The following is a 14759-nucleotide window of genomic DNA, read 5'->3' as shown; positions in this document are numbered from 1 at the left end:
GCCCAGCGGGCGTTCAAGCCATTTGTCCTACAGTTCATCTCCCCCCTCCTTCTCTGCTTCCAGCAACACCCACCCCCCACCCCACTCCCCTATCCTTAGGGTACCGGCATTCCCTCACCTCTGGGCCTTTGCACTTGGTGGCTTTCCTACCAGGAACACCCTTCCTGTTGGCTCCCGGCTGAGCCCTGTGCTCTTTGGAACAGGGCCTGGTCCACAGTGGTGCTCGGTGGAAACCGTCCTGGAGGTCGCAGCAGAAAGAGCATCTTTGTGTGGGATGCCAGGCCAGGGCGAGGCCTGTGCGAGGGGGAGGCCTAGGGACTGCTGTGTGGGGGTCAGTGTGGGTGTGGAGGCCGGCGGCCAGCGGCCAGCGGGCGGTGCTGCGGCCTCTCAGGGCCGCGGGACCGGCGGGACCCAGGCGAGACTAGGGCCCTTGTGAGCGTGCGCCCACTGTGTTGAGGAAGCAAAGGCCTCTCAGGGCATCTAGGGCTGTGGGGAAGGTGGTCCCCGCTGGCCCTTGGTCTGTGGGCTTTCCATGGCCCTGGAGGAAGGCATGGGAGCAACTGGAATCAGTGCCAGCTCTGGGCGTGGGACTAAGACGTGGCCCCTGTGTCCTTCTTATCCTGAAGTCTGATCATTTCCTCCTTCCAAGCTGCTTTCCAGCCTGGCCCACTTTCCCAGCGGCAGCTTTCAGATTTGCTGTCACCTGGGGTGGTTTCCCAGAGCCCCAGGCAAGGCAGGTCCTCTGCGGCCCTTAAACTTTTTGAGGTAACCACCTCAGTTGTACCTTTCACTGTGCCAGCCTGGAGCTCCTTGGAGTGGGTAGGGGCCCTAGGCCCCTCTGTCCCCACCCAGCACGGGGTGTGGGAGGAGGGACGGGCACCTGCCTCCAGTCCGGAGTGAACCCCAGGACTCTCTGGCCTCCACTCCCACAGTGACAACCAGGAACCCTTGTTGGCCTTGGGGTCCTGCTCCCCCGAACCTTTTGGACTAGGCCCTAGGACAAAGGAAAGGTGGCTTCATGGCCACAAGCGTGCCCTCGGCAGAGGTCCGGGAAGTTGTCGCCCCCCTCTGCCTCCTTGCTACTCCCGCGTGTCTGCACCCCGGCTGCCCAGGTGGGTCAGCTCCCGTGCTCGTGGCCCTGCAGGTGCTTCTGGCTCCCCAGTCCCGATCGTCCCCATCCTGCTGATCTCAGTTTCACCCAGGCCTTGAGGTGGGATTTCGGGGTTACCCTGACCGAGATGGACCCCTGCCTCCCAGGGCACGTGTGCAGGGGCAGTAAGAGCTGGGTGGCCTCTGGCCTGGGGTGTGGAGCCTGCTCTGCGCCCTGCTTCCCTGCCTTCCACGTCCAGCTCCAGCATCTGCCCCGGGCCTCCCTTCACTGCCACAGGCTACAGGGGCAGACCATCCACTCACTCAGCACGTGCTCCCGAACCGTTGTGTAGCCCAGTCACTGTGCTAGGCTGGGGGTCCAACACGTTCGTCCCGTTAACAAACACTGACTGAGTGTCCACTGTGTGCTGGGCGTGGACCTAAAGTGATGCTGAATCAGACAGCATCCAGCTCTCATGGGGTTTACTTCTCATGGGGAAGCCAGGCCGGGAGAATGTAGAAAGGCACGAAGGAACAGAAAAGGATGGGAAGGTCTCTCCAGCTGTGACTTGTGAGGAGAGATCTGGCAAAGTGGGGCAGGAAGTCATGTGACTTTCTGAGGAAGAGCCATTCAGGTGCAAAGGCCCTGAGGCAGGCTGACTTCTTTCAGGTCCAGGAGAAGGTACAGTGGGCCCCCAGGAGGCTGTGAAGCACCACCTACTAACCCAGAAAGGGTAGTGGAAGGGGTGGGGCTCTATGGACAGAACCTGCCTGCCGGGAGAGGCAACGGCCTTAACAGAGGTTCCCTGAGACAGGCTGGGGGAGATCTTACTTTTCATTTTGGGTCCTAAAGCACCATTTGAACTTGTTTTAACCATGGGCATGTACTACTTTCAGACTTAATAAAACTAGTTTCTGAAAGAAAGTTTTGTCTTCAAGTGGCTGAAGCTACTCTTTCATATTTTTCACAAGGGAGTTTGTAAACAGCAAGATGTTTAAAACCAGATAGTTAAGTAACAAGGCGGGGCGAGGGGCAGCTCCTGCGCGGTTCCGGTCACATGGCAAGGGGAAGGACGGGGGATGTGAAGAAGGGAGCCCCCAAGGAGGCAGGGTGGCCTTCTGGGGGGCCTTGGTGACATCCAGACACCCGGCCCTGCTGGTGATCTGGCTCTGTCCTCCCCAGCCCAGCCGTGAGTCGGCTGGCCTCTTCACTGAGCCCCGGACTGTTGTCCCCGGCGCCAGGCGTCTTGGTAAATGCAAACAGGTCCACGGGCAGGGACAGACCCTAGCTTCTCCCTCGGGTGCCCCGCCCCCCAGGGCTGTGGGCAGGTTGGTGAATTAGAACTGAAGTCAGTCCTCCTGCGCCTGAGTGGGCAGGGGCGGGGCTCGGCGTGGCCTCCGGGGCCGAAGAGAGGCGGGGCGGATAGGGGGCGGGACCGGGGCGGGATCGGGACCGAAAAGAGGCGGGGCGGGCGGGGGTCCGCGACCCGGCCGGGCTGGGCCTGGGCGGGGTCAAGGCGGGGCGCCCCGGGCCCGCCCAGCTGGGGTCCGTACCGCCCGCCGAGTCCCGTGACGCTAGTCCGAGAGCGCGGGTCACGAGTGCCAGCGCGGCCGACGGCGGCGGCGGCGGCGACATGGCCTCGGAGCTGGACGTGCGCGCCCGGCTGCAGCGCGCCGGCCAGGAGCACCTCCTGCGCTTCTGCGCCGAGCTGGCGCCGGGGCCGCGTGCCGCGCTGCTGGCCCAACTGGAGCCCCTGGAGCCCGAGGCGCTGCGCGAGCACTGCCGGCGCGCGGCCGCCGCCTGCGCGCGCCCCACGGGCCCCGCGCCTGACCTGGCCGCGCGCCTGCGGCCCCTGCCTCCCGAGCGCGTAGGCAGCGCGAGCGGGGTCGCCCCCCAGACGCGGCGGCTCTGGGAGGAGGAAGGTAGGCGGGGCGGGGGTCCAAGCGGCGGGCGCCACCGGCCTCCGGAAGGCGGCCTCGCCCACAGAGCGGGGTGACAGGGGAGGGGGTACTTGGAGTTCAGTTTGCCTTCTTCGTGAAATCGACGCTCTCACACGCACCAGCTCGGGGCTGGGGTTTGGAGCCCCCGAACGCTGCCATGCTGGCAGCCGCCCCTAGGCCGCACTCCCTGGGGAGAGTGCTTTGTGCTGGGCACGCCTGGATGGCCAGCTGCCCAGCCCACGTATTGACAACAGGGGACCCCTTAGACACTTGCACACGCTCCTTTTCACACCAGCGCCGGCGCAGCTGCGCTCTTTGCCTCTTGGCCTGGAGGTGAGGCAGTCGCTCCTCCAGGGGAGCCTGCCCAAGGCCCCTGCTGGACAACTCCGGCCAGGCCCACCCGGTGTTTCCTCTGAAGGACCTAGATTGGGAATGAACCCAGGAGGATATCGTCAGTACCTCGGCGGGGTCGGGGCAAGGTTAGGTTTGGGTGAGGCCCAGGCCCAAATCAGAATGTTATCTGGATAGTTCTGTTCTGCGGCTATCAGACGTCTCACCATCCCAGGCACAAGCTTGGTTTGCTCTAAAGTGAAAGGGTGGTTGTGTGACGGGTTCCAGGCATCCCCTCATGGCGCCCCATGCCCCCAGGTTTCCACCAGATCGCCCTGAACAAGGTGGCCGTGCTGCTGCTGGCTGGTGGGCAGGGCACTCGCCTGGGCGTGACCTACCCCAAGGGCATGTATCAGGTGGGGCTGCCCAGCCAGAAGACCCTGTATCAGCTGCAGGCAGAACGGATTCGGCGGGTGGAGCAGCTGGCTGGCGAGCGCTATGGGACCCGCTGCACCGTGCCCTGGTGTGCCCTCCTGCGTTACCTTGGCCCCAGAGTGATCCGCCCCGTGTAGCCCTAGTCGTGCTCCACACCAAGACTTGAACCCCAACCCCAGCACAGCCCCGGACAGAGCCCAGCACCCACCCGGGCGGAGGCCTGACCGCTGCCCTAAGGCTGCACCCTGATGGCAGCCCATCTACTGGAGGGGCCAGGCCCTCCGAAAGCCTGGCTCAGGCTTGCCTCCCCTTGCAGGTACATCATGACCAGTGAGTTCACTCTGGGGCCCACAGCCAAGTTCTTCAAGGAGCATGACTTCTTTCAGTTGGACCCCAACAACGTGGTCATGTTTGAACAGCGCATGCTGCCTGCCGTGACCTTCGATGGGAGGGCCATCCTGGAGCAGAAGGACAAGGTTGCCATGGCGCCAGGTACACCCCATCCCGGAGGCAGGGAGGGTCCGCCTGGCCTGGAATGTGGAGCTAGCTAGGGGTCAGGAGGCCTGGGGCAGAGGCCAAAATACGCTGCCCAGAGGCCGCATGGTCCTGACCCAGTGGCCTTCCCTCTCTGGGCCTTGATTCCCATCTGTCACGTGGAACAGCCACAGGGCTACTTGGATGGCGACAGAGAGCGGCCTCAGGCACAAGGTCCAGCCCCGGGGGGCCTCGCCTGCCTCTAGCGCGCCCTCAACTAGCTGGCCGAGGCCGGCAGGAGCCCTTCCAAGACCCTTTGCTTTCTCCCTCTGCAGATGGCAACGGGGGCCTGTACTGCGCGCTGGCGGACCACCAGGTCTTAGAGGACATGGAGCGGCGCGGAGTAGAGTTTGTGCACGTGTACTGTGTGGACAACATCCTGGTGCGACTGGCCGACCCGGTCTTCATCGGATTCTGCGTGCTGCGGGGTGCAGACTGTGGAGCCAAAGTGAGCCTGCCGCCCCCTCGCGTCGCCCTCGCCTTTCTTTTCGGCCCGCCCCGGGCCCCGCCCCTTCCTCCCCGCACACTGGGCCCCGCCCTAGTCAGCCCTCCCCGCCCCGTCCGGTCGTGGCCGCAGGTGGTGGAAAAGGCGTCCCCCGAGGAGCCGGTGGGCGTGGTGTGCCAGGTAGACGGCGTCCCGCAGGTGGTGGAGTACAGCGAGATCAGCCCCGAGACGGCCCGCCTGCGTGCGCCCGGAGGGGGCCTGCTCTACAACGCGGGCAACATCTGCAACCACTTCTTCACGCGAGACTTCCTCCAGACGGTCACCAGGTGTGCCGGGCGGCCAGCTGGGCCACAGGGACTGGGGGCAGACCTGAGCTGGGTGGGGCTGTGGGGTGCAGTACGGAAAGGGTCTTGCGCTCAAACAAGCTGGAGGCAGCGGAGCGCTCCAGTATCTGGTACAAGGCTGTGTGGCCGAGTGGGCGTGGCCCTGCTCCGAGGTGGGGCGGTGGGGGCCGTTGCCCTCAGGCACCACGTACACCCCGTGGCTTGCCAGTCGCCACTGGGCTTGGGCAGGGATGTGGCCGATGGTGCCCAGCTCTCAGGCCGGGGAGCATGAGGATGCCTGGCCCTCCAGAGATAGGGCTCAGCCCCCACCACCCTGTGCCTGCTGTGTCCATCTGTGCACCTGCCCAGGCTGGCCGGGCATGGGGGAGGTGGGCTGGGGCTCCAAGATGTCCCGTCTGAACTGTGTCTTTCCTCCCCTTGGCCTCCTGTCCCCCAGGGAGTTCGAGCCCTTGCTGAAGCCACACGTGGCTGTGAAGAAGGTCCCCTACGTGGACGAGGAGGGGAATCCAGTAAAGCCACTCGAGCCCAACGGGATAAAGATGGAGAAGTTCGTGTTTGATGTGCTCCCGTTTGCTAAGTTAGTGGAGAAGTCATTCGTTTTTTCCTCCTTCCCTTCCCTGACTTGGTGGTGGTTCTGAGGCCCAGCCAGGCAGGGAAGTGGAGGCTGGGGGCTTCACAGTGGGAGTGCCCTTTCGCTGGGGGTTGCAGGTGGGTCTCAGGGCAAGAACGCCAGAGGAAGCAGCCCCTGGGGTGGGAGCATAGGGAGCATCCGGGGCAGTTGGAGCCCTTGGGGTTGTGGACTTTGGGGGACACCCATGTTCTCTCCTGAGCCCTCCATCTGCCCCTGGCCGGGAGCTAGGAAGCTGTTTCCAGGCGAGGTTGCTGGGGACTCCCAGGGTATGTGGCCCTCACCCTGGGGTCCCAGGTTCTGGGGGTGGGGTTCGTGGGAAGGGGAGGGAAGGGAGGACTGAGGGCAGCTCCGGGATCTCAGAAACAAAGACTCCCGCGGTGCCTGCGGGGCCCTCCCCAGCCTGCTGCCTGCAGGCCAGACCCCCCCACGTAGTCCTTGTCACCCGGCCTGGCCTTCACCTGCCCAGGACCAGGGCGTCTGGGCTGGGAGGTTGGTCCCCAGCTGTCGTCCCTGCCACCCAGGAACTTCGTGGCCTTCCAAGTGCTGCGGGGGGAGGAGTTCTCCCCTCTAAAGAACGCTGACTCGGCTGAGAGAGACAGTCCCTCCACGGCGCGGCGGGCCCTGCTCGCTCAGCACCACCGGTGGGCCCTGCAGGCGGGAGCCCACTTCCTGGACGCACACGGGGCCCGGCTCCCCGAGCAGCCCAGGTGAGCGTGGGCTGCAGGGTGCGACCCGAAGGACAGGATGTCAGGGTGTCGTGGCCCCAGCCCCAGGGCCCTGCTGGCTGTGCTGTGGTCTGAGCTGGGGTGGGCGCTTCTGCCCCAGCGCCACACCGAAGGCAGGTGGCTGTGTGCCCGGCCCTCAAGCTCTGCTTAGAGCCGCAGGGGACATGGGGGTCACACCTTCCCTGCTCATCAGAAGCTCTGAAGCCAAGACCCAGGCGTGACATCCAGAAAGCGGCAGGCAGGTCATTTTTCAGGGTGCGGAAAGAATAAGACCTTAGGTGTCTCCTTCTGTGATTGTCAACGGCCGCCCCGAGTCTGGTTGCCCGGGCTCTGTGTAAGATGCCTGCGAGGGGCGAGGAGGGTTTTCTAGCCCAAGTCAGAGCCTGCTGCTCGGGTGGGGTCAGTGCCCGGGCCCAGCTGTCCGCGAGGAGGGCGGCAGGTGTGATGGACAGCCCAGCCGGGCGGGGACTGGGCCAGCCAGTGTGGTGGGTGGTGCAGGGGAGGGCCCCGAGGTATGCACCCCTGAGCAGATGCTGACAAGTGCACCCCCCAGCCCACCCGGCAGTGGAGAGCCTCCGGCCATCTGCGAGATCTCGCCCTTGGTGTCATACTCCGGAGAGGTGAGAGCCGCCAGGCCCATCTGGGGCTCTTCTGGGGTCGGGCTTGTGTGGTCGGAGGACGGGGGCGAGGTGGGAGCTTGGTGGGAAGTCACAGCTCTACCTCAGTCGACTAGCGGGGTAAACGGCCCTTAGTTGCAGAGGACTTTCCGAGACGTGGGCTGCGGTGAGGTGTCGAGAGGCCTCGGGGGGTCAGGGAGGACAAGCCAGGTTCATCGGAGCCTGGGGTTTGGGCCAGTGGGAACCTCGCTGGGGCAGGAGACCTGGATCTCCTTTCTCTGGAGAGTTCTGGCCTGCACTGTAGGAGGGCTTGCCCTGACCTGAGGTCTCAGGACATCCAAGCCTTGTTCCTAGAAGCCTCTCTACCCTGCCCCTCGCTGACTCCAGGCTGACTTGGCATCTCACCCGGAGCCCAGGGGCTGGATACCTGGTCATCATGACCTGCTTGTTTCCAGGGACTGGAGGTGTACCTGCGAGGCCGGGAGTTCGGGTCCCCGCTCATCCTGGACGTGGAGACGGCCAGGACACTGCAGGCCTGACTCCTTCCTAGACCTGCCAGCCCTGGGGTCCCCGAGGCTGAGGAAGCAGCCCCGGCCTGGGCTCCAAAGAGGAAAGCAGGCTGCTCTGAGTTTCTGACTGCAGAACATGGACCACAGAAGTAAGCATGCTGGTTCACTCCACGAGGGTGGGAACTGTCCCGCCACCCGGTCCCCTGGACCCAAGTGACCCCAGGCCTGCTGTGGGCTCACTCGGCCTCTCCGGCTTTGCTCCTGCTGTGGGGTCCGGACCGCAGGCAGAGGGAATCAGGACCTTGCGCAGTGGGGCTCAGAGGAGGCTGATGGGGGGCCCGAGGGAGTGTGGCATCATCGGCTGAGAGCCGCACCGGCCTGTCTGAGCTGAGACCTGATGGGACAGGACGGGGCAGGACGGCATGGTGGCTCCCCGGCCCCAGGCAAAGCCTCACGGTGAGAAGCAGCAGCAACCGCCCCGCGCTTTTCTGCAGAGATGAGGACAGTGTCGTCCCCTCACAGGGTGACAGGTTTGAAGCGGCTGCCCCTCCCTCCCTGGCAGCTGAACCTGGGGGCCGCCGCCCAGCCCCCTTCCCCGCCCGGCTGAGACCGACAGCAGGTCGGGATGGCTCTCCGGAAGCTTGGCCTGCACGCCTGGCACTGAGTTCTCTCGAGTTCCGCCCGAGGCCTCAGCCCCCAGGAACCAGTGGGACCGATGCCGATGCTGGGGGCTCCCGTGGTGGCTGATTAGTCTGCAGTTTAACCAGGAGGGGAGCGCCGTCCCCGCCCAGCCGGTGGCTTCTGACGGATCCTGGAGCTCACGCTCCGCCCCTGCTCTCTGGGGCCGTGGCCCCCTTGCCGCACCCCTGCAGCCTGGCCGAGGCAGGGAGAAACCAGCTGGCTCTGGTCTCTTGCCCCTGGCGTGGCTGCTCTGGGTCCCAGTGCCCACTTTCCCACCTGGAGAGCAACACAGCGGCACCTGCCTCTTCCTGCTGATGTGAAGAGCATCATAAAATGCAGCCTGCTGCTCAGCCGAGGCCGCCTGCCCCCTTGCCGCTCCACAGTCCATGTGCAGCCACGCTTTCCCCCGGGAAGGATGCTGCCCGGCGGTGGGTTCAGAGGCGGTGATCCCTCTAGCGACTTGGAGTGGACGGTGGCTGCGTCCACGCCTCCCGACCTGGGTGTGATGGCCGGGTCAGGGCCACGCCCAAGGCCCACAGGACGACTTTGCATCCATCCAGGCTCTGCCACGCTTTTCAAGCCTCAGAATCGAACCTTGTGCCTTAGTTTCCTTCTCCCCACTGCTCCACAGGCGAGCAGAGGGTCGGGGGCAGAGGAGGGTCGCCAAGGTGGAGGCCGAGGTTGAGGCTTCCGCCGCGGCCCAGTGGCTCCTGACTGCCACACCGGGACACCCGGCAACCCTTTTTCTACACAAGTAGAGTTAGTTGGGTAAACTGTTGAAGCAGCTCACTTTTGAAAAACCTTTTTATTTTTACGTGAAGTTTCACACATAGCACAGAGGGGTCCGGGGTACCCTGCACTGATTTTCCTGCAATGTTTGCGTCTTCCGTGATGCTAGGAGATTGTGACCAGGAGACCCTGCTTGTGCTGAGCCCTTTCTCACAGGTGAGGCTCCCTGTGCCCGCTTTGCACTCGGGGGCAGCACAGTTGGTGGGTCCCTTCGCCACAAGGGCCTCCCTCCTGCTCCCTTGAGGGCCACACACCCCCACCATCTCTAACCCAGACGGCCGCTAGTGAAGCAATTGAGTTGAAAGACGGCAGACCCTCGATTTTCCACAGAATGTGGGGATTTCCAATAAATATGAGGTGCTGTGATGCAGCCCAGCCTGTTGACTGCAGTTTCTGACCAACACGTGTGGGAGCAGTACCGGCTGGTCCCAGGGCTGCGTCCATCCAGGGGCTGCAGCCTGTTGGGCCCTGTGGGAACAAGAGCCCACAGGTTGTGCTGACCCCGCTCTGGACTACCCAGGAATCTGCCCCATCCTCCGTCTAGCTCTTTCCCAGGGTCTCAGGGGAGCCCCAGGTGACCTAGTGGGTCTGGCACTCTGGGGGCGGGCCCAGAACATGCCCTTTGAAGCAGCTCCTGTGCCCTCAGGTTTGACAGCCTGTGACTCACTTTCCTGCACATGCATCCTCCAGATGCCACCGTTTCCCTGGTAACTCATTGTGCAGGGAGGGGTGCATGAGGACATCGCTGGGACTGCCAGCAGAGCTGTGTGTGGGAGAAGACCCGAAGAGACCCCAGGGATGACCCCTAGGAGGGAAGGGGCAGGAGGGGAGGAGGGTCTTCCTGGAGCGGGTTCAGACCAGCCTAGGTGCTGAGCAGTAGGTGCACGTGCTGGGGAGCCCTCCTGAGGCCCAGAAATGTCACAGCTGAGAAGGCAGGAAGCAGTGGGCTCCCCACGGAGGGAGTGGGCAGCCAGGCCTGGAAAGCACCAGGGAGGGGCCCTGTGCTGAGCGAGGCCTGAATGGGGAGCTTGCTTGCCCCTCGGCCCCCACTCATCCCTGGACAGGAGGAAGGTGACAGCCCAGCCAAGGAGACTTGTCACCTTGAACTCTGTTTCCTCCCATGGACTTTCCCACAAGTGAAACGTCCCCTTTTCCTCCGCAAAGTAAAGGTCCTGTGCTTGCTTCTCTGCACTTGCCTGTGGTTATAGCTTTAGTTTGCACGTCCTGAATTCTAATTCCTCTGCTGTTCCCAGATAAACTCATTTTGCTGGTAAAATAACTAGCGGCTTTACTTGTAAAGTGGACATTACTGGTGTCCAGAAGTGGGGTCTGAAGGAGGAGAAGCCTGGGCACTGACAGCCCCGCCGCCCCATGCCCTTGGCCAGTCTACTCGTATTCAGGCCCTCCTGGTTGAGCTCTCTGGCTTTATCTGGGATCTATCTGTTCTGTTTTTTGGCTTTGGGGGAAGGCTCTGTCCTTTCGCTGAATACTTGTTTGTTCTTCTTATTGGAAACGTGCTGGAATTTTCGTAACACTCCTTTGGCGTGACGTTATTTAGGGTTTTCTCTTTTGCTCTCGAGAAAACCTCTGAGAAACGCGATCCCAGTCATCTCAACGCCGTAAGTGCGGCCCCCCGTCAGGAACCTCAGCTGGTTTCGTGTTTAAAAACTATGGTCCCGGGCCTCCCTGGTGGCGCAGTGGTTGAGAGTCCGCCTGCCGATGCAGGGGATACGGGTTCGTGCCCCGGTCTGGGAGGATCCCATATGCCGCGGAGCGGCTGGGCCCGTGAGCCATGGCCGCTGGGCCTGCGCATCCGGAGCCTGTGCTCCGCAACGGGAGAGGCCACAACAGTGAGAGGCCCGCATACCGCAAAAAGAAAAAAAAAAAAAAAACTATGGTCCCTTAACCAGAAATAATTCAGAACACTAATGGCCATTGTGGGGAATTTTGGTTTTCCCCAAACTTGTTTGTCTCAGAATCAACTCAGAAAGCCATGGCTCTAAAACTAAACAGACTGAGTGGGATTTTTTGTTTTTTTCCAGCCTGTGGGATCTTAGTTCCTCAGCCCAGGGATTGAACCCGTGCCCCCTGCAGTGGAAGCACAGAGCCCTAACTACTGGATTGCCAGGGGATTTCTGGGATGCTTATTTTAATTTGTACCTTGAGGCTTCCAAACATATCCAAGACTCTAAAATTGCCTCTTTACAAAATACCACTTCTAAACTAACGAATGGGGGCGAGCAAACACTTGAAAGAACACGAAATGGCTTCTGAGGCCTTTCCCCTCCCCTCCTTGTGGCCCCAGCCCCGCCCTCCCTTCACCCTCTGCCATCCTCACCTCCTCTGGGCCTCCCACCCCCTCCTCTTAACCCTCCTGCTGAAACTCCCCTTTTTCTCAAAACCTCTGCCCACTTCCCCCTCCCCTGAACTTATTAAAGTTAAACCTTCTGGGGGTCCAAATGCTAAATCCCTAGTTTTTTATGTTCCCCGAACTAAGTAAAGTTGAATTGTTGGCCATCCATAGTCAAAGATTTTCTGAAAGTAACTGAGAAACCCATAGGTTTGCTGAAGAATTTAACATTAGTGATTCAAACTTGTCAACCTGGCTTCTCAGATATGTATCAATTAGTCCACAGGCTTATTAGTGAAGGTCAGGCCCCACAGTGAACGAAACCAAGTGGGAATCTGGAAGGGATTTGGAAAAACAGACCCTGACTGTTGACAGGCCTGAGGACTTGCTGGAGACCTTTACTGAACATTTCAAAAGCTTTTCCTAAGCTTGTTGATGGGAACAGAATTCAGGCTGGCAGGCAACGACCTGACAAACGTGTTCACAACTATTATAGTTGATTTCAGGTTGTCCTTAAAGAAAATTCTGGTCTTCCTCTGGAGACCGAATCTGTAACCAAGCAGGACACTATGGGGCCTTCCCAGAACAGCCCCTCCCCCCACCATGTCCTCCACCTGCCTCTTGTCTGTAGAAAACCTTTAGTCTCCCAGGCCTTCCCCGGGTTCCAAGAGTACATTTAAGCAGAGAAGTGAGAAAATGCAGAAGAAAGGAAAACAAGCAATACCAAAAAACAATAGTTTAGCCATTAAAGCCAAGGACTTTTAGTTCCTCCTCAAGGGCTACAGATAATATTCTGAGCCATGTTCTTGAGCCGTGTTGCAGATACTGAAACCTCCACCAGGTGGAAGAAGCTAACTGTACGCTGTCGCTCCAGCATGTAGACCCCAGACTGGTTGGGACCAGAAGGTTGATGATGCTGACTCCCAACAACCTCACCACCAACCAATCAGAAGAATGTCCAAACTTTCCTCCTGGCGCAGTGGTTAAGAATCCACCTGCTGATGCAGGGGACACAGGTTCGAGCCCTGGTCCGGGAAGATCCCACGTGCTGCGGAGCAACTAAGCCCGTGTGCTACAACTACTGAGCCCGTGTGCCACAACTACTGAGCCCACGTGCCTAGAGCCCATGCTCCGCAACAAAGATGAGCCACTGCAATGAGAATCCCAAGCACTGCATCAAAGAGTAGCCCCTGCTCGCCGCGACTAGAGGAAGACCGCACGCAGCGGTGAAGACCCAACGTGCCCAAAAATAAATAAATATTTTTTTTTTAAATCAGTAAAGTTATTTAAAAAAATGTCCACGAGCTGATCACACACCCCACAACCCTCCTCCCTCACCCTGTCTTTAAAAACCTTTACCTGAAAGACTTAAGGGAGTTTGGGTCTTTTGAGCACTAGCTGCGTGGACTCCTTGCTTAGCACCTGCAATAAACGCTGCACTTTCCTTCATCACACACCGGTGTCAGGAGATTGGCTTTACTGTGTGGACGATCAGACTCAAGTTTGCTTTGGTAACAAATCCACTCAGGTAGCCTTTAACTCTGTGTTCATTAACAGGCGTAACTGGGATCCTTCCCTTCTAGATAAAAGGACCAGGGTTGAACCGGAAACCACGTCCACTCCAGACTTAGCTAATTTAGCCACCAACTCATCTGCACTCTAGACTATTCAACTGAAAGGAAGTCCACACAAATCCTTAACCTTCAACTCCAGCAAATGAAGGTCCCTAAAAAAACCCCAAGCCTCCTAGGTCCTGCTATTATGGCAAGAAGCCAGAACTTTGGGAAAAAGATTGTCACAATCGTAAGTGCTTCAAGTGCCTTCAGCCCTCTAACCAGCCTTTCCAACGCCCTCCTGACCACCACCAACGGGCCTCTGAGGAACCACAGGGGTTCTTCCCAACCCTCCCTCTTCATCAGCTCAGAAAAACAACTCTCCAGATTGGGAATGAATCTCTTCTGGCACCAGAGCCACACTCTCAGTTCAACTGCGGTAAAGCAGCCCCTGCCTCGGAGCACGAAAGTGATCCAAATAGTGGGGGTCTCTGATGAACCTCAAGAGGGTCCTGTCTCTGAACCTGTTCCTTTTCGTTTAGGCCCTTGAGAGATACCCACACTTCCCTCCTTAGTCTCTCTGCCCCTATTCATTTATTAGGCTGAGACGGCTCAGAAAATATCATGCTGGAATTTCTTTCTCCCGAAAGGGGAAATAATTCTAGAATTTCACAGTAACAGTCAAAATAGCCAACCAGGTGAATTAAGTGACCCTTCACTGTCTTTGCTTTGCTTTGTCTCTGATGGTCCTGGAGCTGATTCGGGAGATGCTGATCATTTGTCCCTACTGAGTCAGCTACCACCCTCCTTATGGGCAAAAAGTCTCCAACTGATACTGGCAAAATCCACAGTGCTCTTCCCATTAAGACTCAAATAGGTCCCTCGAAACCTCTCCCCAGAACTAATCAATACCCTATGAGTAAAGAAGCCCTTCAAGTTACAAAGCCCCTAAGAGGATTCCAAGGCTCAGGGCCTCACCACCCCTTGCGCTAGTCCCTGTAATACTATTAAATACAACCTGTGAGAAAGCCCAATGGCTGAGGATGGAGGTCTGTCCAGGACCTGCAGGCAATAATCAACATTGCTGCCCCTCGACACCCTGTTGTTCTTAACCCCCATACTCTACTAGCATCCATTCCTACTGAAAGCAATTTTTTTCACTGTTATTAATCTATGCTGTGCATGCTTTGGTACAGGCACACCTCAGAGATATTGAGGGTTTGGTTCTAGACCATTACAAAAAAGCGAGTATCACAATAAAGCAAGTCACATGAATACTTTGGTCCCAGTGCATATAAAAGTTATGTTTGTACTCTTCTGCAGTTTATTAAATGTGCAATAGCATTGTGTCTAAAAAGCAATATACGTACCTTAATTTAAAAATACTTTATTCCAAAAAATGCTAACCATCATCTGAGCCTTCAGCAAGTTTTAATATTTTGCAATAGTAACATCAAAGATCACTGACCACAGATCACCCTAACAAATATCAAAGCAATGAAAATGTTTGAAAAATTCCAAGAATTACCAAAATGTGACACAGAGACAGGAAGTGAACAGATGCTGTTCGAAAAATGGCGCCCACAGACTTGCTGGATGTAGGGTTGCCACAAACCTTAAATTTGAAAAAAAACAATATCTGCAAAGTGCAATAAACCAAAGTACAATAAAACGAGGTGTGCCTGAATTCCAGCTGATAAGGCTAGCTGAGACCTTTTCAGGCTTCACTTGGGAAGGACAATACATCTGGACATTAATGCCCCAAGGTTTCACTGAAATTCCTTCT

General features: G+C 58.8%; 1 protein-coding gene across 3 annotated transcripts; it reads left to right on the top strand.

The window, feature by feature from the left end:
- The first annotated feature begins 2669 nt into the window (after positions 1–2669).
- On the top strand, positions 2670–9440 carry UAP1L1 (UDP-N-acetylglucosamine pyrophosphorylase 1 like 1). 3 transcript variants are annotated; one of them, XM_082623650.1, is made up of 9 exons: positions 2670–3012; positions 3679–3883; positions 4112–4287; positions 4605–4777; positions 4973–5100; positions 5555–5695; positions 6271–6456; positions 7028–7094; positions 7547–9440. In XM_082623650.1, exons 1-9 carry the CDS (start codon positions 2724–2726, stop codon positions 7628–7630), a joined length of 1449 nt encoding a protein of 482 aa, XP_082479776.1. In that variant the 5' UTR covers positions 2670–2723; the 3' UTR covers positions 7631–9440. The 3 variants fall into 3 exon arrangements, with proteins under 3 accessions (XP_082479776.1, XP_082479775.1, XP_082479777.1); XM_082623649.1 differs by having other exon boundaries at positions 4907–5100; XM_082623651.1 differs by having other exon boundaries at positions 4907–5100; positions 7479–9440.
- Positions 9441–14759: the final 5319 nt, after the last annotated feature.

Source organism: Mesoplodon mirus (assembly GCF_964341445.2).
Source record: "Mesoplodon mirus genome assembly, chromosome: 1".
Lineage (NCBI taxonomy): Eukaryota > Metazoa > Chordata > Mammalia > Artiodactyla > Ziphiidae > Mesoplodon > Mesoplodon mirus.
Note: the sequence above shows the minus strand (reverse complement) of the source record. Positions and strands in the feature narration are given on the sequence as shown.